Consider the following 26,004-nt stretch of genomic DNA (forward strand, 5'->3'; position numbering starts at 1 on the left):
ATGTAGGCAGGTCATTCCAGTCGATGCTGGTCCCAAAGACCAGTGCCGACCGCAATCACCTGCCATATGCAATCTTTATAGCCTTCAGCAAAATTAACACATCTGCCTTCGTAGAACGGTCAGTACACTACACATAACAGCGTCAGGAGGTCAGGCATGTAAGCAACTGTGGTCAGAAAGCATTCTGAAAATGCATGATTATGATTACTTGTGGCAAGATGTATGTTTACATTGTAGGAATGGCAAAACTAAATTGGAAGCGCAGGCATATATTCTTTCAAAATGTGAGCAAGGGCCACAATAGGCTGATCAGTTAGGTGCTTTTTTTTGCATACCATGGATGTTTTAAAGTAGTCATTGCTGTTGATTTGTGTGCGTGAGTGGTTGCGAAACAAAACAATTTACACAGACTCTGAAGCTGTTCCTTCACACAATCCACATTTCAGAGCGTTGTTTGGTTCGGTGATGCTAACAGCAATGTGCCCACTGGGAGGGAGTGCACAGGCTGTGCTATCTGCATTTCTCAGTCTTTGTGCGAGTTGTGATTGTGGTGCCAGCATGTGACTGTCCACCGAGCTTAAGCTTGCACTCTCTGTTTCCTTTAAGAATAGTTAACCTTGTAGCTGTGTCCATTGTTCTAAAGGAACACACAAGTGCACGGCCAGCAGTTTTGAGAGTGCTTCAGCTCTGGTAGGCTCAAGCAGCGCCTAAGTACTGTATAGGCACAAAGTACGGAGCTAGAGAAGCCTGTTTCATAAGCTGCAGGCACACACTGCCAAGCTTTCTACGGCGGTAAATTCAATGCTGGCACAAAAATGTATTGCTTCTTCTACACACGGGCCAAGCTGCACTTCTAGGCATAAGCAAACAGCACATGCAGATTTTGCTGTGCCAGGAACAAGCTTTTGCACCTTGCCTTCTACGCCAGGTGCAAAACAAACATGCTTGCGTACAAATGTGAAGTGTCTATAATCTGCAGATGCATAATAGTGTGATATCGAGAGAGTAAAATCTGCATCGTAGCAAAACCTATTTTATGGTGACAAATATCTTTATATATTAGAGTTGATGCTTACTTATTTATTTGTTGATACTGTGAATCCCATCACAGATTGTAACAGGAAGGGCTGTACGTGATACATAGGAACATGGTATAAGGTGTTACATACTAAATCTTATACAATAAAGAATTTGGGCATTTAACAATTTGATTACATGATTATACAAGAGAATAACAAGAACGAAGAGGATATGACAACAATAATTATAGTTGCAGAAACCAGTTACAGGGTCAGTATTGAGGTAGTAAAAGTCACGCAACAATCAAGGTTACAATAATGCCAACAAGAAATATATTGCATCATTGCCGTAATTATATTCAAGCACAAACACCGTTAAAATAACAAGGCAACAAGGAACTACGTAAATAATGAAAAGAATTATTGCTGCAATACGTATAGTTGATCCGTAATCAGGGTACCAAACGTATCTAAGGATGAGCTGTCAGTGTTAAGATTATTCCATTCGCTTGTCGCCCTTGGAAAAAATGAGTATTTGAAAATATCAGTGCGGAATGAAAATTCGCTTAATGTGTGTGTGAGTTTATGACGAGTTAATCTATTTGAGGACGTTGATATGTATTTCATAATTGGCAGTTTGAGTTGATTGTGTATTAACTGATACATGATTTTTAGTCTAGCCAGCTTGGCTCTGTTATCCATGGTTAGAAGTTCTCCCCATTTCAGCAATGCTGTTGGTGAGTCTGTGATGGAATGTTTATTATATATGTATCTCAGCTCTTTTCGCTGTACCCCTTCAAGTTTTTTAATCATCTTGTTAGTAAACGGGAACCAAACGGTGTTGGCGTACTCTAGAACCGGTCTTATAAGTGTTTTATATGCGAGTAACTGTTTCAGATGGTGCTAGTTTAAGGCGTCTGTTAATGAAGTATAGCAGTCTTATTGCGGTTGATGTGATATTGTTAATGTGAGAATCGCACCTGAAGTCAGATGTTAGTGTCACGCCAAGGTACTTAAGCTCATGAACAGATGCAAGAGGAATGTTGTTCAGGCTGTACTGGAAGGCTGATGTGCTTTTTTTCTGGTTATAGATAATAGAACGGACTTCTTTAGATTGATATCCATCTGCCAGTACTTACTTATGTGGTTCATACTAACCATGTACTCAACATAATAAGCCTGCGGGGTTCTGAATGCTTATGTACTTTTGCCCACAGGTGCAAATGTGCGACCGATGGACACAGTGGGAGGACAATCCATATGAAGACCACACATATGTCCAGCACCTCCCCATTGGGTTCAATGGAAAATCATTTTCTAAATCGCTATCAAGTGACGACATCTTATTCTACACTGGTATATCCCAGACCGTGTTTGAGAGGCTCGTAAGAGCAGTTTCAATCCTGGCAAAGAAGCCAAGTGTTCTAACACATTCTGACCAGTTATTACTGTGCCTCATGAGGCTTCGCCTTGGGCTATTGTATGGTCACCTCGCACGGCTTTTTCAAATCTCTGTGTCAAGTGTTAGCAACCACGTGACATACATACTCGGCCTGCTCTGCAAGATAATGAAGAAGGTTGTAATCTGGCTGCCAAAATCCCACATTCAAAACAGCATGCCAGATTCCTTCATTGAAAATACGCATGACGACACCACATGCATTCTTGACTGCACAGAGGTGTTTTTGCAGCGCCCCAAAAAGCTAATGGCCAGGGCACAAACATTCAGCAGCTACAAAGCACACAACACCGTGAAGTTTCTTGTAGCAATTGCCCCAAATGGGTTTATAATGTTTGTGTCCAAAGCTTATGGAGGGCGTGCCTCGGACAAATTCATTACCAACAGCAGTGGCATCAGCGACTACCTGGTACATGGCGATGTTGTGATGGCAGACGGGTTTCGCCCTCACAGATGAAATGCAACTACAAGGCGTTAGATTGAACACACCGGCATTTACGAAAGGTATGGGGCTCTTATTTATCATTGTTGTTGTGCTGTTAATTAGAGCTCTAGTGCTTTGCTGGGTGGAATGAAGGGGTGTTAGTAAAAGTGCAAAGCATTGCGGTTTAAGGTGGGGCCTAACAAAGATGGCGCAGAAAGCTAGGGGCATGTTTGCTTTGCTTCAGGGTCCTTTATCGTCTGAGGCTGCAAGTACTGTACCTTATACTGATAAGCTGACCTGCCATTTTTTCAGAACTCTTGACGTGAATGGTTACAGCTTTAATACTATACATATGCATGTGTTTACTAGAATTGCACGAAGCAGCTGCAGCCTTAGTGCACAAGGAAACTGAAGCTTACCCATGTATTATAATGTGTGTCGCTTGTTTTGTACCTCTTACATGCTATATTGTGCTGTTTAAGGTTTTAGTAAAAATATGTCAAGAAATTTAGCTTTCTGTATTGGCACAATATGTAACACCACAATAACAGCATGTGGTATTTTGGTACCACTACACATGCCACTAAATTTTAAGAAAATAGGACAAAGCCTAGAATATAGTGTAATGGATTCCATGCGCTTAAGTAATCACTAGAGCCTGGATATTCAGGAAAAATTCATATTTTATCCCCGCTGTCTCTACCCTGCCTACTTAGCTAATATACAGATTAAGGGTGTGGCACCATTTTATTCAAACATTTAGAAGACGTATAAGTGCCTCGTTCGATTTTTCTGCATATTTTAGCTTTGACACCTAAAATGCCTTTTTTGTGTTTCATCATGGCATAGTTTCATTTAAGCTGTTGACCTGGATGCATATTAGAACCACTTGTTTATTTGAAGAGTAATGATGAAACATCACTTCATAAGCACAGCAAGCAGAACGTGTTTTCTCAGTGAATTGATGCTGCATGGCATGTATGTGAAAACAGCGACAGCGTGGCATCCACATTGCTGAGACTAAGAAGTTCTAGCCTCTTGCCTGACAGCATTTTAAAGATGAGCTTAGGGTTTTGTAGAAAGGAGCAGTGAAAGTCGACTTCGAAGCTAGGCTACATGTGCTACCTTGAAGGAAAGATGGACTGTTTACTTATTACTTTAGAGACAATGAATAAAGGGAAAATCAGACATCCACCCGTTCATAGCAATTGCTATAAAGGAAACCCATACAGGTTCCTCGAAAGAAAAGCCTCATAGGTGAAAAAAAATTCGTCCCGGACCAGGACGAATTTTTCTTCAACTATGAGGCTTTTCTTTCGAGGAACCCGTATGGGCTTCCTTTGTAGCAATTGCTACGAACAGGTGGATGCCTGATTTTCCCTTTATTCATTACTTCTCTCCACCTTGTGGGTTTCCGCAGAACTACTACATCAAATACTTTAGAGACACTATGCGGAGAGAAGGAAATAATAGTAGGTCTTCCTCATGCTTCTGAGTCTGTGGGCCCCTTTCTGCAAGATCACTCTTGCATAAAAATGAGCGCATGTATAAAACTATCATACACTGATTATAAAAAAAAATTGAGAACACTGATCCTTAGGCATGTTGCATAAGTGGTAACTTCTGCATTACAATTTCAGGAAAACCACAACTGAGTGACAAAGAGGTGACGAGCACAAGACGCATTGCATCTGTTCGAATTCATGTCGAGCGTGCAATAAACAGGATTAAGACTTACAGGATCTTTAAGCAAGCACTTCCCATACGGTCAAAGAAAAGCATTAGCAACATGGTATTTGTATGTGCAGGACTCTGCAACATGAAGTCCGAATTGATCAAGAAGCCAAGTGCTTAGGAAAATAAACAGACTTGCTTGTGTTGGTTTTATGTTATACCTTTGCATCCTATTCTTGTACTCTGCGGTGCAGCTAAAGTGTTGAATGAGATAGAAGAGCACAGTGGAAGTGGATTGCAAATCTGCATGGCTGTGTCATTTGCAACATTTCCTATGCCCCATGCTCTTTTTCATGTACTCCAGTGCAGTACTAAAAGGTACTTACACTCATATTTATTTATTTGGCATGGTTTTAAATTTGACAAATTGTTGAGTACTCATTAGGTATATCTAGACTTCCATCACTGTGTATGTCTACCATGCGTGGAAGCAATTCAGCAAAGTAAAATTTCTTTAGCCGTGGCATATTTTTGGCTATGTAGGCAGGGTCAAAAGAGACATTAATGAGCACATCACTTTGAGCGCTCCATACATAAAAAAAGCAAAGTGGCTTCTCAGTGCACAGCAGCTGAAGTTGCACCTGACTGTAATAGCCATTTGGCCCATTTTCAGCTAGGAACAATGTCCCGTCCTGGCCTAGCCTGACATCATACTTTCCTTGCCCAATTAGCTGTGTGATGTCATGCACATATGGGCATTTTATTTCAACAATGGCATTTGGATTGTCAATCATGCCATCAGGGCTAGCCGAAAGCCACGGAAGATTTTGGTGTACTGACGTACCGACTTCTCTAACTAAAAAACCTGTTTTTTTTTTCGAGAATTGAGCGCGGGCTACTGCCTCCATTTATTTTCTATGTTTTGTGGCTGCATTGCCAGAGAACACAGGGCAAAGCATTCTTGTTGCAGCTTTTTTTCCTGCGGTTGTTTCCTTTTTTGGCACTTTGGCTACATTTGACGCAGTGAGGCGCAGTCTGCGAGAAACCATCCACAGCTCAGAAGACTGGTTGGCAGTCTTCAAGCTGAGAGTAGCAGCAGCTGCTGTAGATAAGGCTACATACTTATCATAAAACGCACAGCACAATGCACAGCCATTCAGAGCATTGTCCCCTGTGTGGTCACCATGCGTGTTGTCTACAAGAATATCCGCTGCAAGATGCTGTTGCCGTGGAGGCGCATTTAGTGTTTCGTACAGGAGTGTAGCTGCACGAAAACAGTGAAAGATAATGGTACTACGTAACCAACCAACATCATCTCGTCAATACCACTACAATAACTAGTGAGTTAGGCAAATGTGCCATGCTGTGCAGATTAACAAGTAGCAATACAAAGGCATGACAAATTTTTAGGTTATTTGATTTTATCAAGGATATCGCACAACAGCGTTGAAAGTTTTTTGCAGAGCCACAGCTTCCACATGTACAAATTTGATTTTCCAATCAGGTATGCTACTATAAGGTAGTGGTTGTTTGAACAGCTCTATGCTTCATTTCCAAGTTATTGCTGCCCTTGAAAGACAGAAATTGTAGCTGCACTTGTCCATGCAGTGCAATCAATTACAAGATGACCATTTCAAATTATATATTCCAGTCATCACACAAGGGCCAATAAATTCGTCTATCCAAAATAGTGTTCTCAGCAAAACAGGAACGTTGTATGACACAGCACACAACACATATTCAATACCTCTTTTGCTTTAACAAAACTTCTGGAGCACTGAGATAGCAAGTTTCCTCCTCTGCATAAAAAATGTAATCCCCGCTTAGTACAAGCTATCTTATGATGAAGGCGGTAAATTGCAGACACATTGCAGTGCTTCATCCAGACACTGGGTTTTTATCGCTGCTTGCGGAACAAAAAACATTTCAGCTATCCACATTCTCTCATCATAGTCGCGTTTACAATAAACACCTGCAATTACAAAATGTCAATACTTTTATGGTAAGTACGAGTATGAGTGCACAGCAAGCTCCTAATAATTTATAAACAGATTAATACTTTCATATCACTGCTGATTGCATAATTTGGCTGAAGGGACAATTTTTTGTCCATGCCTATCCTATATAAAACCAAAGTGCTGCCATTCATGTACTCATTAAATTCCCACTAGTAGTGCATCATATGACAGTAGTGTAGCATCTGAAATACGTACCAGGAATGGTGAAAAGGTCAGGAAATGGCGACTCTTCATGCAGCTTTCGTATGTCTTCTTCTGTTGGTGGCACGAACGTTGGCCTTGAACACCCCGCAGGCTGAGGATCTACAGTGCCTTGCTCCAGATGAAAGTCTATATCTTCAAGCACAGCAGGCTGAACATTTCGCTTTGTGCCCGAGTTCAAGGCTGCTGTTTGGTCAGTGCACGTCTTGGTTGTCAACCCTTGACAAACTGCCATATCAATTTTCCATAAAATGGCTCCAACGTGGCTGCAGACTTTACCACGGCCAGCCATACATGTGCAGCCAGCTGTGATTACCTCCCCACTTTTTTTTGCACAAACCCACGCAGTACGGGGAGTGCAACTGAGAGCTTGCGATGGAGACACTTCCCCTTTCACATAGCTGAGCTCCAGGTCAATGCAGTGGACGAACAGTTTTCCAACCCAGCCACTCTGGAAATAGTTGTACGACTCCAGTGATCTGTAACTCTTTACAGCCTGCAGGTCGCATACCTTGGAATTCAATAGATGAAAAATGATATCCGGGGCTCTCACTGCAGGCCACTCTCGCATGTCGTCTAGCCATCTCTTCACCAGGTCAGGATGGTCATAATTGCGGCCATCTAGAAATAAAGCCAGAACAACAAAATGAAGCTTAAGATAGGTTTGCTGGTGTTCTTAGATGGATAACGATTTGCATTCATTAATTGCACATGACAACTGGTGAAAAATGATGAAGGCAATAACAGCAACGACAGTCTACAACTATGTCATAAATCATGACTTACTGCTTGCAACTCTAATGCTGTCACACGGGCGCTTTGAACGGCGATTTTATTCTATCCAGATCCACACATGCACGATCCATCTATCGCGTTTGAGCCTCTCGATCACGATTGTAGGCTGTCGCCTACCCCCCCCCCCCCCCCTCTAATTAAGCTGCGAGCTCAACCAACGCGATCCGGATCGTTGCACCGTACGGCAGCAATTCGACGCCGGCAAGAGAGAAAAATCTAACGGCAGATCTCGGTCTCATGCTGGAGCAGATCGCTGCGAGTCAAAAGCGAGCTTTCGTTCATTAGCTTCAATAAACCACCGATTTTGAATGCCTCCGAAAACATGCGAAGCACGACGTCGTAACGGAAGAACTGATCTCGTAAGAAACAGCGAGCGCTCGCCTTGGAATTAAGGCGCTATTGCAGTTCAAGATTTACCAGAGCCAGCGGAAAACTTCTGCACCACCGGCCGGCTATACAGCGTTGAAGTAGCGGCATTTGGCTATCTGCCCTGGCGCAATGTTGAATTTGCAAGGAGACCTAGTGCGAGCATGCCATTTCATCGTGCTCGCTTGGAGAATTGTCAATACGACGCTGTCGTGAACATCAAAGCGGTGAAATAAATCGGGAACATAGTGAGTGGTCTTACCTCCCAAGTCAACGGGTTCCTTAGACGCACCAGCGCAAGGCGTGGCCGACTGTGCAGATGACGGCGCCATCCGGAGCGTGAGCACGCACGTAGAGCGCGCACGGTACGTGCACCCACACCAGAACACGCGAAACACTGGCGATGCTAGCCTTTGTGTCAGTGATCTAGGCCCAGGAGATGTACAAATTAATCAAGCCTACGTTTCCGCAAGGCTTACATAGAACGAAAACGAGAGGGAATATCACACGTTACGTTGAGTGTGCGCGGCTGGACCGAAAGCCTGGAGAGCCAACAGCCCAAGATGGCGTCGCCGTCAGACGTCGCTAGCGGCGCAGTATGGCGGAGCCCAAGCGGGCTTCAGTGGAAAGGTGTATACGAAGTGCAGCATCAGAACGACGACTCCGAAGTGCTGAATGTCACCAGCAGCAGCGCAAGCAGAGAACGAGACTGGCATGTGAACGCATGCCTTGACAGCAAGTACGTCACCTTTAAGGTGGACACACGATCGCAGGTGTAGTATAGTGTCGCCCCCTGCCAGATCTATGTGTCATCGCACATGTATGTTTTGTAGTTGTTTAGCTAGATGGCGCACCCCCCTTCTGTCATGTGACGAGCATTGGACCAATCGGGAGGTGTCATCTGGCGTGTGAAGCATTTATTAGCAATAAACGGCCGTGGCTCGGCTGAGTCTTCGTTCCGGTTTTCATCGGGAGCAGTTCGCTCCGCGTCTCCTTCACTGCGCGGGCGTTAGCCGCGCGTTCGCTGGTCGGGGCCCCCCGCTTGCCTGCCGCTGCCGACACATCTTTTGGCGACGAGGATGGGATTCCCGCAGCAGTTCCGACCGAAGCCCCGGGAAACCAACGAGCTTCGTAAGTGAAGCGTCCTTTACGTGTCGGCACGGCCTGCAAACGCCGCCGACGCACTTGGCGTCGCGAGGCTTCCGAGCCTAGGCCTTCTCGCCCCCTTTGTTCTTCCTTGCCTATTCCTGCGGCGAGCTCCGGCTTGCCTCCTGCACTGTCTCCTGCACGCTACCCGGCATGGCTTTTACGGCAAGAGAGAGAGAGCGTAAACTTTAATTTCAAATCAGCAAGATTTGAGTCCGGCGTCTTTTAGTGGGTCTGGGCACCCGCCGCGGACGCGGTTCCGAGACCTTGTCTCGAAGCGGCTTCCTCGGCTCGCTGGACGGCCCAGAGTTGTGCTATCAGGTCAGAGCTGAGCAGTGCAAACCTTCCCGTTTTTCTTGAAGTGCCCGGCCAACCCTTAATTCCCTGGTATCGCTGGAAAAAAATTTTTCAGGCCCACCTCGAAGCGGCCGGCGGTGGCGACTGGACGGACGCGCGACGGGCGTCCGCGCTCGTCAGCGCTCTCGGGCGTGACGGACAACGGAAGTACTTTGCAGCCGAGGAGCAGGAAGCAGCAAGGCAGTTAACCAGCGCAGCGTCAGCTTCAAGCGAAGCAGCAAGGCAGTCGACCGGCGTAGCGTCAACGTCAAGTGATGTGGTCCCGCCAGCGTCAGAGTTTCCGAGACTGTTGCAGCGGCTTGACCGGCTGTTCGCCGCGTCAACAAATGTCCTGGCAGAAAGGCACGAATGCGCCAGTCGAAAGCAGTTCGAGGGAGAAGGATTCCTGGAATTTGTGACCGCATTGAAGGAGAAGGCGGTACAGTGCAACTTCGGCACAAGCTATGACGAGCGCGTCCGAGACCAAATCATACAAGGGATAGCGAACGTCAGCGTTCGCGAAAAGTTACTGGTTCATGGCGAAACCCTGTCCCTGGACAATGCAGAAGAAATTTGACGCTCGTTAGAAGCCCTGCATCGACCGAAGCGCGCATTCGACTCGGAGAAAATACAGAGAATCGAGGCAGCTCAACTTGGCGCTCCGTCGACGAGCCAAGATGGCCGACTTCTTCCGGGGAGCCGCCAAGATGGCCGACGTAGTCCGGGAGGCCATGAAGATGGCCGACTTCTTTCGCGGAGCCGCCAAGATGGCCGACGCAGTCCGGGAGGCCATGAAGATGGCCGACTTCTTCCGAGGAGCCGCCAAGATGGCCGACGTCTTCCAAGAGGCCGCCCAGATGATCGACATTTTCCGCGAGGCTCCTCCGGGACCCGCAATGAAGCACAGGATGCAAAGGACCCTAATTTCGACCGTAGTACATGCGATCGGTGTGGCAGCACCAAGCATATTGCCACATACAGGAATTGTCCTGCAAGGAACCGGCGGTGCAACGCCTGCCACACGTTGGGCCATTTTACATCAGTATGCTGAAAAACCCGTACTGTTCAGCACGCCTCTTCCGCAGAGACGCTGTCTTCAACTTCCGCAGGACAGCCGTCCGCGTCTGTCTTGACGGTGAGCACTTTGGAAGCTAAAAGGGATTTACAAGTCCCGGTCGTGGTTAACGACGTCGCCATGCAGCTGTTCGTGGACACAGGAGCGTCTGTCTCATTGATGACGGCTGAGGATTTTGGAAAGCACTTTGGTCGACAGCACAGACTGTCAAAAACAGTAGTGGACTTGAGGAATTTCTCCAGGCAACGCATCGACATTCAAGGCCTTTTCCAAGCCAGTGTCCAGTTTCTTCAAAGGTCGTGCTCAGTCACGTTCCATGTGACATCTACAGGAACATCACTGCTGGGTCTTGACGCCATCCAGCGCTTGGGGATACAAATCGACGGTACGTCGCTGACATGCTGCCTGGCTACGCTTCCTCCAGTACAGAGCCCAACAGGTGTGCCTCCGGGTTTTGATCACCTCTTCAGTGGCGAGTTGGGACTCGTCAAAAACTTCGTGCACCGAATGCATCGGCGGCAAGGTATGAAACCAGTATCTTCAAAGTTGCGCAGACTACCCCTGGCTCTCCGTGACCAGGTGACCAATGAACTGCGACGTCTCGAGGACTGCGACGTCATCGAGCGCGTCGAGGCTTCTGAATGGGTGTCTCCACTCGTCGTGGTGCTCAAAAAGGATGGAGCCATCCGGCTCTGTGTTGACCTACGGGAACCGAATAAGGCAATTGTCATTGATGGGTATCCTTTGCCGCACGTAGAAGAGCTATTGCAAATGTTTCATGGTGCCACATATTTTTCTAAGCTGGATCTAGCATCTGCTTACCACCAGCTGTTACTGGAAGAAGGTAGTAGAGATCTCACTACATTCATAACTCATGAAGGCTTATTCAGGTTCAAGCGTGTCTGTTTTGGCTTGGCATCCGCGCCAGCAGTGTTTCAGAAAATGATGTCACAAATCTTGCAGAGTTGTAAGAATGTTGTCTGTTACCTTGAGGACATTTTGGTATGGGGTCGGACAAAACCCGAGCATGATGCTAACTTAAGAGAAGTCTTGCTTTGCATTTCAAACAGTGGTATGAAACTGAATGAAAAATGTGTCTTCTCTGTGAGAGAACTGACTTTTCTGGGCCATAAAATTTCAGCTGAAGGCATTTCGCCTACAGAGAGCAAGGTAAAAGCAATACTGAATGCGCCTGCTCCTACAGATATTAAGTCATTGCAATCCTTCTTAGGATAAGCTGGTTACTATGCCAAGTTCATTGATCATTATGCAGAACTTGTAGAACCGCTTCGCCTCATGCTCAGGCAAAGGCAAAATTTTGCTTGGTCTGATGATGCACAACATAGCTTCAATCAGTTGAAAGCTCATCTTACATGTTCCCCTGTCATTAAGATTTTCAACCCTGAATTGCCTGTGGTAGTCACGACTGATGCATCTGATGTTGGTGTTGGTGCTGTGTTACAGCAACCATATGGTTCTAAGCTAGAAACTAGCTTTTGCATCTAGAACTTTGTCTGTAGCTGAACGAAAGTATTCTGTAGGAGAGCGTGAAGCGCTAGCATGTCTGTTCACATGTGAAAATAGGCATGTTTACCTCTGGGGTAGACGGTTCACTCTTCGAACTGACCATCAAGCAGTAGTTGCATTACTGTCCGCTGGCGACTCAGGTCGTCGACCTCTTCGCATTTCAAGATGGTCAGCCAGGCTCCTGTATTACAACTTTCAGATTGAATATTGCAAAGGATCAGAAAACCTAGTCGCTGATGCCTTGTCTAGACTTCCAGTAAAGGATTCGCTGAATATAGTTCAGGAGGAAGAAGTAGTATCCTTGGTCACATCACTCGTTGACAAGGAAACAGTGCAACTTGCAACGAGTACAGATGAGACGCTTCAGAAGGTCAGTAAATGCCTAGCAGAGGGTTGGCCTTCTAAAACATAGACAATGCTTTAATAGCTTACTTTCATGTGTATGAAGAATTGGCGTTTGTAGATGGATTACTCATGCGTGGTGATCGTGTGGTAATACCCAGTGTCCTAATACCTACGTTTCTACAGCTGGCACATGAAAATCATCAGGGCATAGTACGTACTAAGCAGCTTCTTCGTGAACGCTATTGGTGGCCCCAGATGGATAGCACTGTTGAACAGTATGTAAAGCATTGTCATGTATGTAAGCTGGCAGACAAGTCTGCAAAGCCTCATGTAGCTCCGTTGTAACCAGTTGAATGGCCGAACGGGCCTTGGCAGAAATTGGGAATGGACATCATTGGCCCATTAAACACGTCCTACCCTAGGTATCTAGTCACCCTTGTTGATTACTACTCAAAGTGGCCAGAAGTACTTGGTACTAATTCCATCTCCACAGATGATGTCATTAAGCTTCTTGACTGGGCTTTCAACCGTGAAGGGTTGCCAGACTCTATAGTTACAGACAATGGTCCACAGTTTGTCTCAAAACGATTCCAAGATTACCTAAAGGAAAAAGGAATCACTCATTTTTTCTCCTCCAACTATTATCCTCAGGGAAATGGTCTAATAGAAAGGTTCTACCGAGTCATTAAGGAACGCCTGCAGGTAGCCAGGCTTGAAGGTCGAGATGCTTCGAAATGCATTTCAGAATTATTGGGTTCTTATAGGATTACGCCACATGCTACAACGGGTCTCTCCCCAGCTCTCCTACTTCATGGTCGTCAACCTCGTTCAAAGATAGATATTAGCAACTTCAGGTTGCATAAGCACATAACGGTTCAGGACAGTTCTCTTCCGCAAGTTCGCGAGATAGTCTCGCAGAAACAGCGGCACACTAAACAGTATGTAGACAAACGTAGAGGTGCTCAGGCAACTCGTATCAAGGTGGGAGACACCGTCAAAGTAAAACTTGCCAAGAAAGGATTTTTTAAGTACAGTTTACCTCGTACAGTTAAGGCCCATGTAGGACCATCCTCTTTTGTACTCAGTGATGGGAAGACGTGGAATGCGTCTAAGTTAACCAAAGTAGTAGATAATTCAAACCATAGTACATTGTCCACGACTGATCAAGATTTTTGGTACTCGTATTCAAACCTGGATAGTCATTCCAATTACTCGTCTGGCGTGACATCGTCCTTTCATAGGCATCGCTTAAGTAGTGCATCTGGCTGTATCGCTTCCGAGTCTACACAATCAGCAATAGTTTCTGATTCCGTGGGGGAATCGGTAGCATCCCAGGACTTGTTGGGAGTTCGAGAGGGGCTTCCTGGGCAACCCTCTCCAGCTTTGAGCGACAACCACATTCAACTTTCCAACCAGGGGGAGGGCAATAGTAGTGGGACGACTGGGTCTTTAATGTCGACCGAAACGCGTCGTAACCCCCAAAGTTCTTCTGAGGTACGCACGCGTCCTCATCGTGCCAAAAAACGGCCTCCGTGGCTTTACGATTATGTTTCTTGAATGTAGAGTGTTTTGCCGTCTTCGAAATGTCACGGCTAGGGGCCTCGTTGTGACATTTAGGAGGCAGTTCACATTTTTCGTTCACACAGGTAAAATGTGTTTCTTGTTACGGTGCAGTGAGTTTTGTGCCGTTTTCCTTGTTGGACTTTGAGTGACTGCCTGTGTTTTGGTGCCCAAGACTGGTGCGCGTGTATGTGAACTTGGGCGGGGACGGATTGAATTTGTTGTGGACTTAAGTGCGTGCTTTGTGTGCAACTGGTGCACGTGTGTGAACGTGGGGGGGAATGAACTGAAATCGCCTTTGGACTTAAGTGCGCGTCTTGTGTGCGCGTTTCACTGTATGTTTACTTTGTTTCCAGGGGGGGATGATGTAGTATAGTGTCGCCCCCTGTCAGATCTATGTGTCATCGCACATGTATGTTTTGTAGTTGTTTAGCTAGATGGCGCACCCCCCTTCTGTCATGTGACGAGCATTGGACCAATCGGGAGGTGTCATCTGGCGTGTGAAGCCTTTATTAGCAATAAACGGCCGTGGCTCGGCCGAGTCTTCGTTCCGGTTTTCATCGGGAGCAGTTCGCTCCGAGTCTCCTTCACTGCGCCGGCGTTAGCCACGCGTTCGCTGGTCGGGGCCCCCCGCTTGCCTGCCGCTGCCGACACAACAGCAGGCAAACCTGTTGCCACTTTCAATACTTCGAAAGTACAAGATGACCAGTCTGATGCCCAGTTGCGCCGTTCTGAGATCCTATGGGGCAACATGATCAAGCATGTCGGGAAGTTTTCAGCGGCAGTCAAGATTGGCGACCGCGAGGCGTGCGCAAGTTTTTTTGTGGTAAAGAAGGACCACAGCGCTATTTTAGACTTAGAAACCAGCGAGAAGCTAGGAATCGTACAGCGCGCTGTTGACTGCGTGACGACGAGCAACACCGAAGCATTTGTGAAGGAGTTCCCACGTCTTTTTCATGGAACAGGGCGCGCCCCGCGTGAATACAAGATTGCGCTGCACAAGGATGCCGTGCCAGTTGTATCGTAGCGTCTAGGAAGACGAACATGCTGGGCCGGGGCAGTGGGGGAAAGAACCCCGATTCATTGCACATGTGTACATATATAGGTTTGAGGAAGGGGTGTGTCTTTTTATCATGAACAGATAAGTTGTTTGCATAGCATGCACATGGTGCATGCGTTTTGACATACGATGCGCTTGCGCGGAACACGTGTGGCGCTCGGCGCCCAAGATACGATACAGCAGTCGTCCAGCCAGCTAGTAGAGTGCCCCTGTCCCTGCGAGAGCCTCTCCGTACTAAACTAGGCAGAATGGAAAAGGAAGGCATCATCCAGAAGGTCAGCAGCCCCACAGATTGGGTAAGTCCCCATGTCATTGTACTAAAGAAAGACGGCAAATTGCGAGTCTGCATGGACCCAAGACGCATCAACGAAAACATCAAGAGGGAGCACTACCAAATGCCGCGCAGAAGGGATATTGAGGCAGACTTAGCAGACAGACAGACAGACAGACAATGAACTTTATTTGATCCTGAGGAGCTTCAGTGGAGGCCCCTATCGGGGACCCGCGGAAGCCGCTGTCCGCGTCCAAGTCGGGGCAGGAACGCCGTGATGTTCCGCCCTTTCTCGGGCCCTCTGGATTGCCTCTAGTTGTGTCTGGAGCGATGGGCTCCGGAGTGCCTCTTCCCAGGCGCAAATGTTTTTCGCGTCTCGACGCAAATGAGGGATTTCATCATATCGCATAAGACGAACAATCATCGAAGATATGCACATTCGTGGCGCCCTTCGGCCGCTATCGCTTTCTTTGACTATCGTTCGGTATAGCTTCGGCTAGCGAAGTGTTTAAAAAAGCCCTTAACGAGGTTTTTGATGGCCTGCTTGGTGCACGTAACGATGTGCTAACCTGGGGAGGGACCAGGGCTGAACACGATGAGAGGCTGCGCAGAGCATTAGAAGCAGCTGAAAAAGCAGGCCTTCAATGCATCCAAGTGTCGCTTTGGCCTGCAAGAAGTACTGTTCCTGGGTGACATCATGAGCGACAAGGGCATTAGGCCAAATGCAGATCTCGTTGACGGTATTTTAAAAATGGCAAAACCTCAGGACAAATTAGCGGCACAAAGACTGCTGGGAGTCGTTAACTACTTCAGCAAGTACCTACCGTCACTCTCGCAGCGTACGTCTACTCTACGATCGCTCCTTAAACAGGGCGTCATCTTTGATTGGACACCAACCCACGAAAAGGAATGGCTGGCTATATGTCGGGATTTAAGTAATGCACCATTGCTTGCTATATTTGATCCGAGTCTGGAGACAAAAGTAACTGCAGATGCCTCTCGAGTGGTGTTAGTGCAACGCCCCTGCAACGTCATGGAGACTGCTGGCAGCCGGTCGCCTACGCGTCAAGAGCTTTGACAGAATCGGAGCAAAGATATTCGCAGATTGAAAAAGAGGCGTTGGCTTTAGCTTTCGGTTGCGAAAAGTTCAATCATTTTGTTTATGGCCGCCCCCTCATCCTCGAGAGAGACCACAGTCCACTGTGGTCACTCTCGATCACTGTTTCAAAGAAAGGCATAAGTGATATGCCAACCCGAGTGCAACGATTTTTCTTGAGATTGATGAAATATGACTACACGCTAACATTTATTTCTGGAAAACAAATGGTCCTTGCCGATATGCCGTCCCGATCACTTGTTTCGGGACTCAAGGCAGCTTTAGACAGGAGTGACATCGAGATCCATGCCGTCACGGTCGTATCAGCACTCGTAAGTGAAACGACAGCTAGAAAACTTGCACAGGAAACGGCTCTCGATCCAGATCTTGGCACTGTGTTAAGAAAGCTTGCGAAGGGAGTACCTGTCGACGGCCCTCTTAAACCAGTGGCCGCCGAGCTGTCCGTAGTAAACGGCATGTTATTGAAAGGGACGAAAGTAGTCATACCCAGAAGCATGCGCGGCGACATATTGAAACGGATCCACGCAGGCCATCTGGGCCAGGTAAAGTGCAAAGCTAGAGCAAGACAAATGGTCTATTGGCCGAACATAAACTCGGGCATTCAGTCCTTGATTGAAAGATGTCCAACATGCAAGATATATGCTTATAAGTAGCCATCGGAGCCTTTAATCATGCAACCTACTCCTACGCAGCCATGGTACCGCATCGGCATCGATCTTTTCCAGTACTCGGGAAGGGATTATTTGTGCGCATACGACTCGATGTCCCATTTCCCTGAGGTAGCGCTACTGCCCGAGACAACAGCCAGTGCTGTTATCGATAGGCTGAGTGAAATATTTTCAAGGTACGGCCTCCCAGTCGACGTTTGTACAGACAACGGCCCACAGTTTAGCAGCCAAGAGTTTATTATTTTTGCAAAGCGTTACGACTTCAAACATGTGACATCAAGCCCGCAGTATCCTCAATCAAACGGGTTCGCAGAGAAGGGTGTACAGGTGGTGAAACGTATTCTAAAGAAAACAAAAGCTGCCGGAGAGTGTTTTTGGCTGGGCCTGTTTAATTACAGGGCGAGTCCTGTTGAAGATGGCCGTGCAAGTGTATTGTAGTGTAGATTGACATGCAAGTGTATTTACGTGATTTATGAATGTTATATTATGCATTGTAGTCTGCATCTTTTTCATTTTTGCCTTTGTAACAGTGTATCTTAGTCCTTTTCGTCCGCACCTTGTATAGCCGCTGCCATGTAACGGTTACCTGGGCCCCGTCAAGCCGTTTTTACGGCTTTTAGCCCAGCGGACCTTCCAGCATATTGTCTGGTAAATAAACTTGAATTTGAAAACTGCTGCAACGAAGGCGGCTGCGCACACCATTGCCGGACTTCAATCCAATGTCGGCGACTCAAGAAACACTGTCAGAGAAGTCGTCATAGGCGCACCTTACCAGGCCTCAGCAACAATGACGCGGTACGCTTGAATGGAACATCATGGGCCAGGAAAGACAAGGTGGTCGGATCGGCCGGCCCACGATCCTTCTATGTGCGCACCGAGAACAATACTGTGCCGAGATGCAACCGTCGGCATCTTCTGGCGACGAAGGAATCATATGAGGTGGGCTCATCAGACGACGAAGATATGACCGACAACCAGACCGCATTTCAAGGTGTGGCGTCAACTACTACTGCAGCCTCACCCGTGGTAGCTCAACAGCCGTCGCCTCAACTATTGCGACGCAGCCAACGACAGACGCGGCAGCCAGAGCGTCTGGGTGATGACCAGCAGTTCCAGCAGACGAGCCAGCGGTATTAATTTCCTCATGCAATTACTGTTTGGAAAGAGGATGTATCATATCTCATGAAAGTGCATGTGCTATCTACATGCACGATTGTCACGTGCATATACCCGCCCCTCACTGTTACTAAACCTTTCCACCTTCCACTATAAATAACGATGCAGAATAAAGGCGTGGGTGATTTTGCTTCTTGACAACCCAGCTGTCCAGTCTGTTCGTTGCACACGAGAACGAAACAAATGTGACGGAACATCCAATGATGAGGAGGTGGCACCACCACGAGTGTGTAAAATGAGTGCATAAAATAAAACCCATTATGAACGCCGCTGAGCGGTCCTAATTATGAACTCCTCATGGGTGCATTTAGACGAGACACCTGGCGCGTTTTGATTTGGCTTTACCTAGGCACGGTTAGAATGAGTGAGAGCTTGCGCAGACAAGGAACGTGTGGAAAAAGACATTTTGCCGAAGGCACTACAATGCTTTTCCAATCACACATGCACGTAAGCAGTGGCGAATTTTTCCTAATGGAAACAAAGTTCAGCTTTTAATATGGCATGTGTTACAAGGCAGCAAGATGTTGTTTTACAGAACCCACAGGGTACTGTCGAAATGTTTGGCACACCTTGTCGTCTTAGGAGAGATGCACGTCGCAGACTGTCTGTCTCTAACAAAGTAGCAGAGCCACATAGTACATGATGGTATGCATGCACTCGGCAAACTAAGTGTCCAGTGCCTCTGCCACGTCCCTCATGTCAAGGTCTCGTGGTGTTCGAGAAGTGGACGGTGGTCTCTGCTGGTGCCACGCAACTTGGGAGCCTCGGCCGAAGCAAATTCGTCTTGGCACATCCCTGTGCTCGATTGGCCTGGCTTGATGTTTGTCAGCCAGTGGTGCGTGTGGGAAGTAGGCAAAGCCAGCTGGGTATCTGCAGAGAGATCACACAAGGACTGTGACTAATGCAAGGGTTCACTTCTGTCAAAATCAGCATGTGTAAAATCAGCAACCCACTCACTGATAAAAGGCAAGGCAAGAAAACATAAGACACATTATGTATATTGGAAAGAAGGTGTTGTTTGCCAGATACCGCTTTCCTAAAAGTGCTGTGATGATAATCAAATTTCACGTGAAATTTATTTTTGTTTATTCACATATTAAAAGAGCCAGCAGCTTCATAGAGGCATTGTTGCAGTAGGTGGAATATATGTAATGGAACAAAGAAACTGGAAGTGTTGCCTCAATATGCTAAGCCACGAGGCTCAATATGATGAACACAAAAAACACATAAACATTAGGTAGTACAAGTACATGTGTGGATTGCACATAGCGTCCATGCATTAGGGCTACAAAGTGCACTGTCGCAATGATGTGCAAAACATTACGGCTACACCGGATCCCATGATTACCTTTATGAACTCGTTTTGTCTTATTTTTCATGTGGAAAAAAATATTTGAACATGTCATTGCAGTATAAGTGCTCAAGATATTAAGAGGCCAATGCAGCTTTTGATTTTTTCTTGCTTTTTCAGAATAAATATAATACGAAAGGCAAAGTTTTATGTGCAGGTAACACCTAAGGCCTTTCAGCCCGGAATGATCTCTATTTTAGACACACTGATGGCTATAAAGTCAAACCTCGATCTATCGAACAGCGCGGTGATTGCGAAATAGTTCGATATAATCAGAATTCGATATACAAAATCACTTAAAACACGCGTGAAAAACTTCTGCAAATCAATCAATGAACCATAAATGAACTGATCGCGCCCTTAGGGGATCGTTGTTTGGAGCGCGCGTTCGATTGGATGGATAGGTGGAATAACTTTACTGAAAGGTCCTGTGAGCTACGGGGTGCAAGGCCCCATAGAGCAGGCTACTCCCGCATTGGGACCGGGAGTTTTAACTCCGCGCCTATGTCGTTAGCCGCGCCAAGTCGGCGCAGTATGGGCCAATCAATTCGCGGCACAAACGAATGCGCGCTCCGAACGATCCCCGATCGCGCCCAAATTAAGTACTCCCCTAGCGAAAAGACTGATAGAAATTTCTACAAGTCTGTTAGGAATATGTATAAGTTGTACGGGTCCTTCGATGAGTCTGATATATATTCCTACCTGACCCATAGAACTCTTTACCAGACTGGTAGGCAGCAGATAGATCTCACTGTGCTGCCTACAGGACCAAATAGGATGATGTATCAGTCTTTTAAACCCAGATAGAGATCATCATATACCGTACAGAAATCCAATTGAGGCACTGATAAAGCATGTTAGAAATAGCACACACATTGGTGCCCACATGCCTGAAGAGATGTTCTTAAAATGAACTGAATATACAACCCCGAAGACATTGCTTGCCACATGAACAGATTAACAAACACAGTTGGGACGTTAGAATATGAAATGAAAATAAACTGTGTAAACTGTGCAATTATCAGAACACTTTACAGCTTGTTTGCAGATATGGCTATGGGACAGCCGCCACAGTGTGGCTGCACTGAGGAGGAAAAAGACGACGTGGCCCCGCTTGAGATAGCGTCGCCATCCGTTCAAACCGGAGCTGTGCGGCTCGGCGGTGCTCGGCGTTCGATCTCCGCCCCGGTGTGCCCAAGCTGGAACTTACTTGGTGGTTTGGCTGAGTTTTGGGTGGATTTGACCTAGTTATCTTACTTATCTTATTTTTGTAGGACTTATCCGTGATTGAAACAACACTGATGTCTAAAAACTCTCCTGGGCAAGGGCCTAGCCCTTGGTCAGCCTCCCTTTCCCTTGATGATTTGCCTTTGCAATCTTTCTTCCGCAGCGGTGTTAGCAGCATCCCTGTTGCGCTGGTGCCCTCGAACGGTGGATTCATCCGGCTGAACAACCCACAAGCTGTTCAGGCCGAGCTCCAGGCCATGACGAGTCATTTCCAGTTGATAAGCGATGTCCGACAATTTGGAAGAGGTGGGATATTCTGTAAGTCATCAGATTCGACCTGTGCCGCAGACCTCCTAAAGTGTAAGACTTTTGCATCTGTCCCGGTGAGTGCGTTTATTCCTCCTCATCTAGCATGCACTAAAGGCATTGTCCGGGGCGTAGACTCTCGATTGATCCCAACTGAGACTCTGGAGAAACTGTCTGATGCTGGCGTCATAGCTATATATCGGTGTAACCGACTGGTAAATGGAGAAAAAGTGGCCACAGAATCAGTTATCGCTACGTTTGGTGGCATGTCCTGCCCTTCTGAACTGAAAGTGTGGCCGCTTATTTTTAGAGTGGAACCTCTCGCTTCCCGTCCACTTCAGTGTCGGAACTGTTGGCGTTTTGGCCATAGTGCAGGAGGCTGCAAATCAAATGGACGCTGTCGTGCCTGTGGTGCCGATCATTCTCCCAATGAGTGCACAGCTGAAGCCGAAACTTGCTGCTTATGTGGAGGAAACCATGCGGCTGACTATGCAAACTGCTCGGCTAGAGCTAACGAAATACAGGTACTCGAGGTAATTGACAGGCGACGATGTTCGCGGCGAGAAGCTATTACAGTCGTCAAGGAAAGAGCCTTTGTATACGCTGGCGTCACTGCGAGGCAATCTACTTTACAGGAAGAAAACTTGTCGAAGCTCATTGAATCGGCCGTAGAAAAAGCAATGACAAAGGCTATGCAACATATTGTCACAAGTGTTACCGACTGTCTTTCCCAGGTGTTTACTGCGCAGATGACACAGCTATTGCAAACAGCTGCAACTCAAATCACAAAATCAATTGCTTGTGCTGCAGAACAGGTAGCCAGTTCAGTCCTGGTGCCGAGTACCACATCGGACCCAACATTTCCTGGATCCGATCCTTGTTCTTCGCGTCAGTCAGACTCGCAGGTCGACATGGAAACAGGTCATGATATCAGGCCGCAAAAACGAACTGGGTCTCCAGTAACTGCTTCTTGTCCATATACCAAAAACAAAAAGGGTAATCCAATTTCTCATTCTGGCATCCAAGAAAGTTCATTGCGACGGTAGTCGCTGAAGTAACTTTATCAGTTAGATCATCACCATAGCTTCTTTAAAGGTGCTACAGTGGAACTGTCGTTCCCTGTTTTCTGCTTCAACAGACTTATATTGCTTAACAGCTCATCTTAATCCTGACGTCATAATCTTACAAGAAACCTGGCTTACTCCTGAGAAAAATTTTCATTTTAAAGATTTTCGATCTTTTCGATTAGATCGCCTTACACAAGGAGGTGGCTTAATGATTTTGTTGTCATCTAAATTCTGCCATAAGGCGAAAATAGCTTTCAAGTTAATGTCTTCGGAATGTGAAATTTTGGCAGTGCAGCTTAGTATCCCAGGCTACCGTACATTCTCAATTATAAATGCTTATTTCCCTACGGGCGTACACAGTACATATCAATTGGATAGTGCGCTTGCCAGCTGCAAAAATGAAGTCATTCTTACTGGTGAATTCAACTCGCATCACGTGTCTTGGGGTTACAAAACAGATTCAGGTGGGACACGTCTGTGGAACTGGACCATAGATAAAAACCTTTCATGCCTTAATAGTAGTGGACCTACATTTGTCCGCGGACAATCTCGCTCAGTGTTAGATTTGACGTTTTCTAGCACAAGGGTCACTGTGTCATCTTGGACAACGATTGATTTCTGTACAAACAGTGATCTCCCGGTATACTTTGAAATTGCATGCCCTTTGACATCAGTTGAACAACAAGGCAGAATATTTGTTAATTGCAAAAAATTTAAAGACTGCTTGCGGTCCGCCATTGCATCACTAAATAATAACAATGACGAAGAAATTGGCTTGAATGTTTGCTCAGCATTACAGACGTCCCGACAAAAGTCCGAATTTGTAATTCAGACAGCTAAGCGTTCCTCATCTAGTCCCTGGTGGAACAGCGAATGCACACGAGTTTATAGAAGAAGGAAAGGTGCTTTGAAAAAATTTCTACATAATCAGAGCCCACAAAATTGGAAAGATTATCAATTTATTTCGGCAACCTTCAAACATACTATTAAACATGCAAAAGATGAGTACGATAAAAACCATTTTGATTATCTATCTAATTCCAAAAACAAACGTGCTTTATTTAATTACCTTCGTTTTAGAAACAAACTCCCAATGAGCACTAATGTAGACTCAATCGTATATACCTCACAGGGGGCGCCACACCCTGGTGGCAGCCTAACAAATGGGGCTGAACTGTGGCGACCTCTACATCTCCCCCCTTGAAGCATTGGAGGTTAGACGGGAGAGATTCAGGCAGCCAAACATGTCAAGTTTCATAAGTTCAAACGGCGTGGCGGAACGATAGGCCGGCCGTAACGTGTTCGAGTCACACCGTCACTGCGGTCCCTGGCTGCAGGGGACTGTTGCACCGACTGTCCGAGGGGGACCGTTGATTCCACGATGTTGGCAGGCCGAGGCTCCTGACAGCGAACTTGCTGCAGTGGTGGTGGTTCCTCTCCGGAGGCAGTAGTCCCAAAAGGCACTAGGTGACGCCGGTTGCGCTGTAGGGTGCCACCTCGCTCCGTTTCGACCACGTAGCTTCTTGGTCTTTGCCCCGGACTGAGGACCGTAGCCTGCACTTGATCAGGTCGCACCCAGACACGCTGACCTGTTTGGAGTGGCGGCAAGTCTCGAGCTCCATGATGCCTGTTGTAATTGTCGGCATGCTTCTGCTTGTAAGTCGCATCCTTGGCGACGACTTCTTTCATTGGGGGCCAGTTGGGACATAGCTGGGAGCCTTGCTTTGGGACTCTGGTTCTGAGTTGACGTCCCATCAACAGCTGGGCTGGACTAAAGCCGTTGACTCCTGGAGTGTCCCTATAGCTGAGCAGAGCCAGGTAAGGATCCTTTGACTTGCGAAACAGGTCCTTGATAGTACGCACCATCCTCTCCGCCTCTCCGTTCGATTGAGCGTAGTGTGGACTGCTGGTCCTGTGGTTAAAGCCGTATGAAGCTGCAAACGCCGCGAACTCTTGCGACGAGAATGGTGGGCCGTTGTCTGACCTGACTTCTTGCGGGATTCCATGGCGGGCAAAGATGGATTTGAGAGCATCGATGACTGCCTGAGCTGTCGTGCTCCTCAGGGTCACCACCTCAGGGAACCTTGAGTAATAGTCCACCACCAGGATGAACGTCTGGCCGTTGAGGTGGAACAAGTCCATACCAAGGAATTCCCAGGGATGTCCAGGTAGGGCTGTCGAGAGCAGGGGCTCGGCAAAGTTCACGCGGGTGGAAGCGCACTGTTCACAGTTGGCAACGAGAGAGGCGATGTCTGTCGAGATACCGGGCCACCAAACTGACTCCCGAGCTAGGGCTTTGGTCCTGTTAATGCCCTGATGACCTTCATGCAACAGCGTCAAGACCGCTGGCCGAAGGGACGATGGGATGACTAACCGGGCGCCCTTCAACAGAACACCGTCGCAGACAGAGAGCTCGTCTGCCACCGAGGCGTACTTTGTAAGGTGCAGTGGTATCGTGGTCTTTTTAGGCCAACCATTCTGCCAGTAGGAAGCGAGGGCTTTGCACTCGCCATCGGACTCTTGTGCCTGTCGCACGTCTTTAGGGCTGAGTGGCAAGACTTCCGACATGCAGCCGACTACCTGTGCTGCAAAAAGTTCGATAGTGTCTAGAGGAGTGGGTGGCTTGTAGACGATGCGCGACAACGTATCAGCTGTGGCTAGCAGCTTTCCTGGCACGTCCAGCATACGGAACTGGTATTGCATGGTCTTCAGCCGTAGTCTCTGAATACGAGGCGGCAACACATCCAGTTCCATCTTGCCCAGAAGCGAAACGAGTGGCAGGTGGTCAGTCTCGACGTCGAAGGGGATGCCACGGACGAACTCGTCGAACCTTTGGATAGCCCACGTCGTTGCCAAAGCTTCTTTTTCAGTCTGGCTGTAACGCTGCTCGGTATCGGTCATTGACCTCGAAGCGAATGCGACTGGGCGGCGCTCTCCTGAGGGTTGCATCTGTAGCAAAACTGCGCCGAGTCCGAATGAGCTTGCGTCTGCAGACACCATAGTGGCGTACGACGGGTGGTATTTGGCCATGCACCTGTCTGACGTCAAGAGTTCCTTGATTTTCTCGAACGCTGCCTTTTGCTCGTGCTGCCACACCCAACTCGCAGTCTTGTTCAGTAAGGCTCTGATGGGAGCCGTGACGTCCGAGATGTGTGGCAAGAACCTGGCAAGATGGTTCACCATTCCGAGCAGTCTTCTAACGCCAGCGACGTCCGTTGGGGCTTCCATGGCTTTGACTGCTTCGACCTTGCCCGGATCTGGCCTGATGCCCTGTGCTGAGACGACAACTTTGAGGAAGGAGACCTCAGGTACCCCAAAACGACACTTGTCCTGGTTCAATGCGATACCTGCTTTTGCAAGGCGAGATAGCACCTGGCTCAGTTTGGCGTCATGTTCCCGGCGGGTGCATCCAAAAACCAAAATATCGTCTATCATATTGGCGACTCCTTCTTGGCCCTCCAGGATTCTTGCCATCTGCTTTTGGAAGTACTCTGGTGCGGAGGTGATGCCAAAGGGGAGCCGGCAGAAGCAGTATCGGCCATATGGGGTGATGAATGTCGTAAGCTCTTGGGAGTCTTCAGAGAGCTTCACCTGGTGGAAGCTTGCGGTCGCGTCCAACTTCGAAAAAACTGTTGCGTCGCCGAGGAGGCCAAGGACTTGCTCGACAGTTGGCAGAATATGTCTATCACGAAGGACGACCTTGTTGAGTTGTGTTAAGTCGACGCAGAGGCGGTAGGAACCATCGCCTTTCCGGACGACGACGAGACCCGAGCACCATGGTGTTGGCTTGTCGACCCTACGGATCACGCCTGCGCT

At 47.4% G+C, this 26,004-nt stretch overlaps 1 protein-coding gene and 1 long non-coding RNA gene across 2 annotated transcripts; both read left to right on the top strand.

The window, feature by feature from the left end:
- Positions 1–2,274: 2,274 nt before the first annotated feature.
- LOC139047622 (uncharacterized) lies at positions 2,275–4,794 on the top strand. The gene is made up of 2 exons (XR_011507268.1): positions 2,275–2,982; positions 4,543–4,794. It is a non-coding gene; the product is annotated as an uncharacterized lncRNA (long non-coding RNA).
- A 5,411-nt stretch (positions 4,795–10,205) lies between these two features.
- LOC139047929 (uncharacterized) lies at positions 10,206–21,658 on the top strand. The gene is made up of 4 exons (XM_070522106.1): positions 10,206–10,386; positions 10,524–11,250; positions 20,979–21,121; positions 21,432–21,658. Exons 1-4 carry the CDS (start codon positions 10,206–10,208, stop codon positions 21,656–21,658), a joined length of 1,278 nt encoding a protein of 425 aa, XP_070378207.1.
- The last annotated feature ends 4,346 nt before the right edge of the window (positions 21,659–26,004 follow it).

This window comes from Dermacentor albipictus, chromosome 7 (assembly GCF_038994185.2).
Source record: "Dermacentor albipictus isolate Rhodes 1998 colony chromosome 7, USDA_Dalb.pri_finalv2, whole genome shotgun sequence".
Classification (NCBI taxonomy): domain Eukaryota; kingdom Metazoa; phylum Arthropoda; class Arachnida; order Ixodida; family Ixodidae; genus Dermacentor; species Dermacentor albipictus.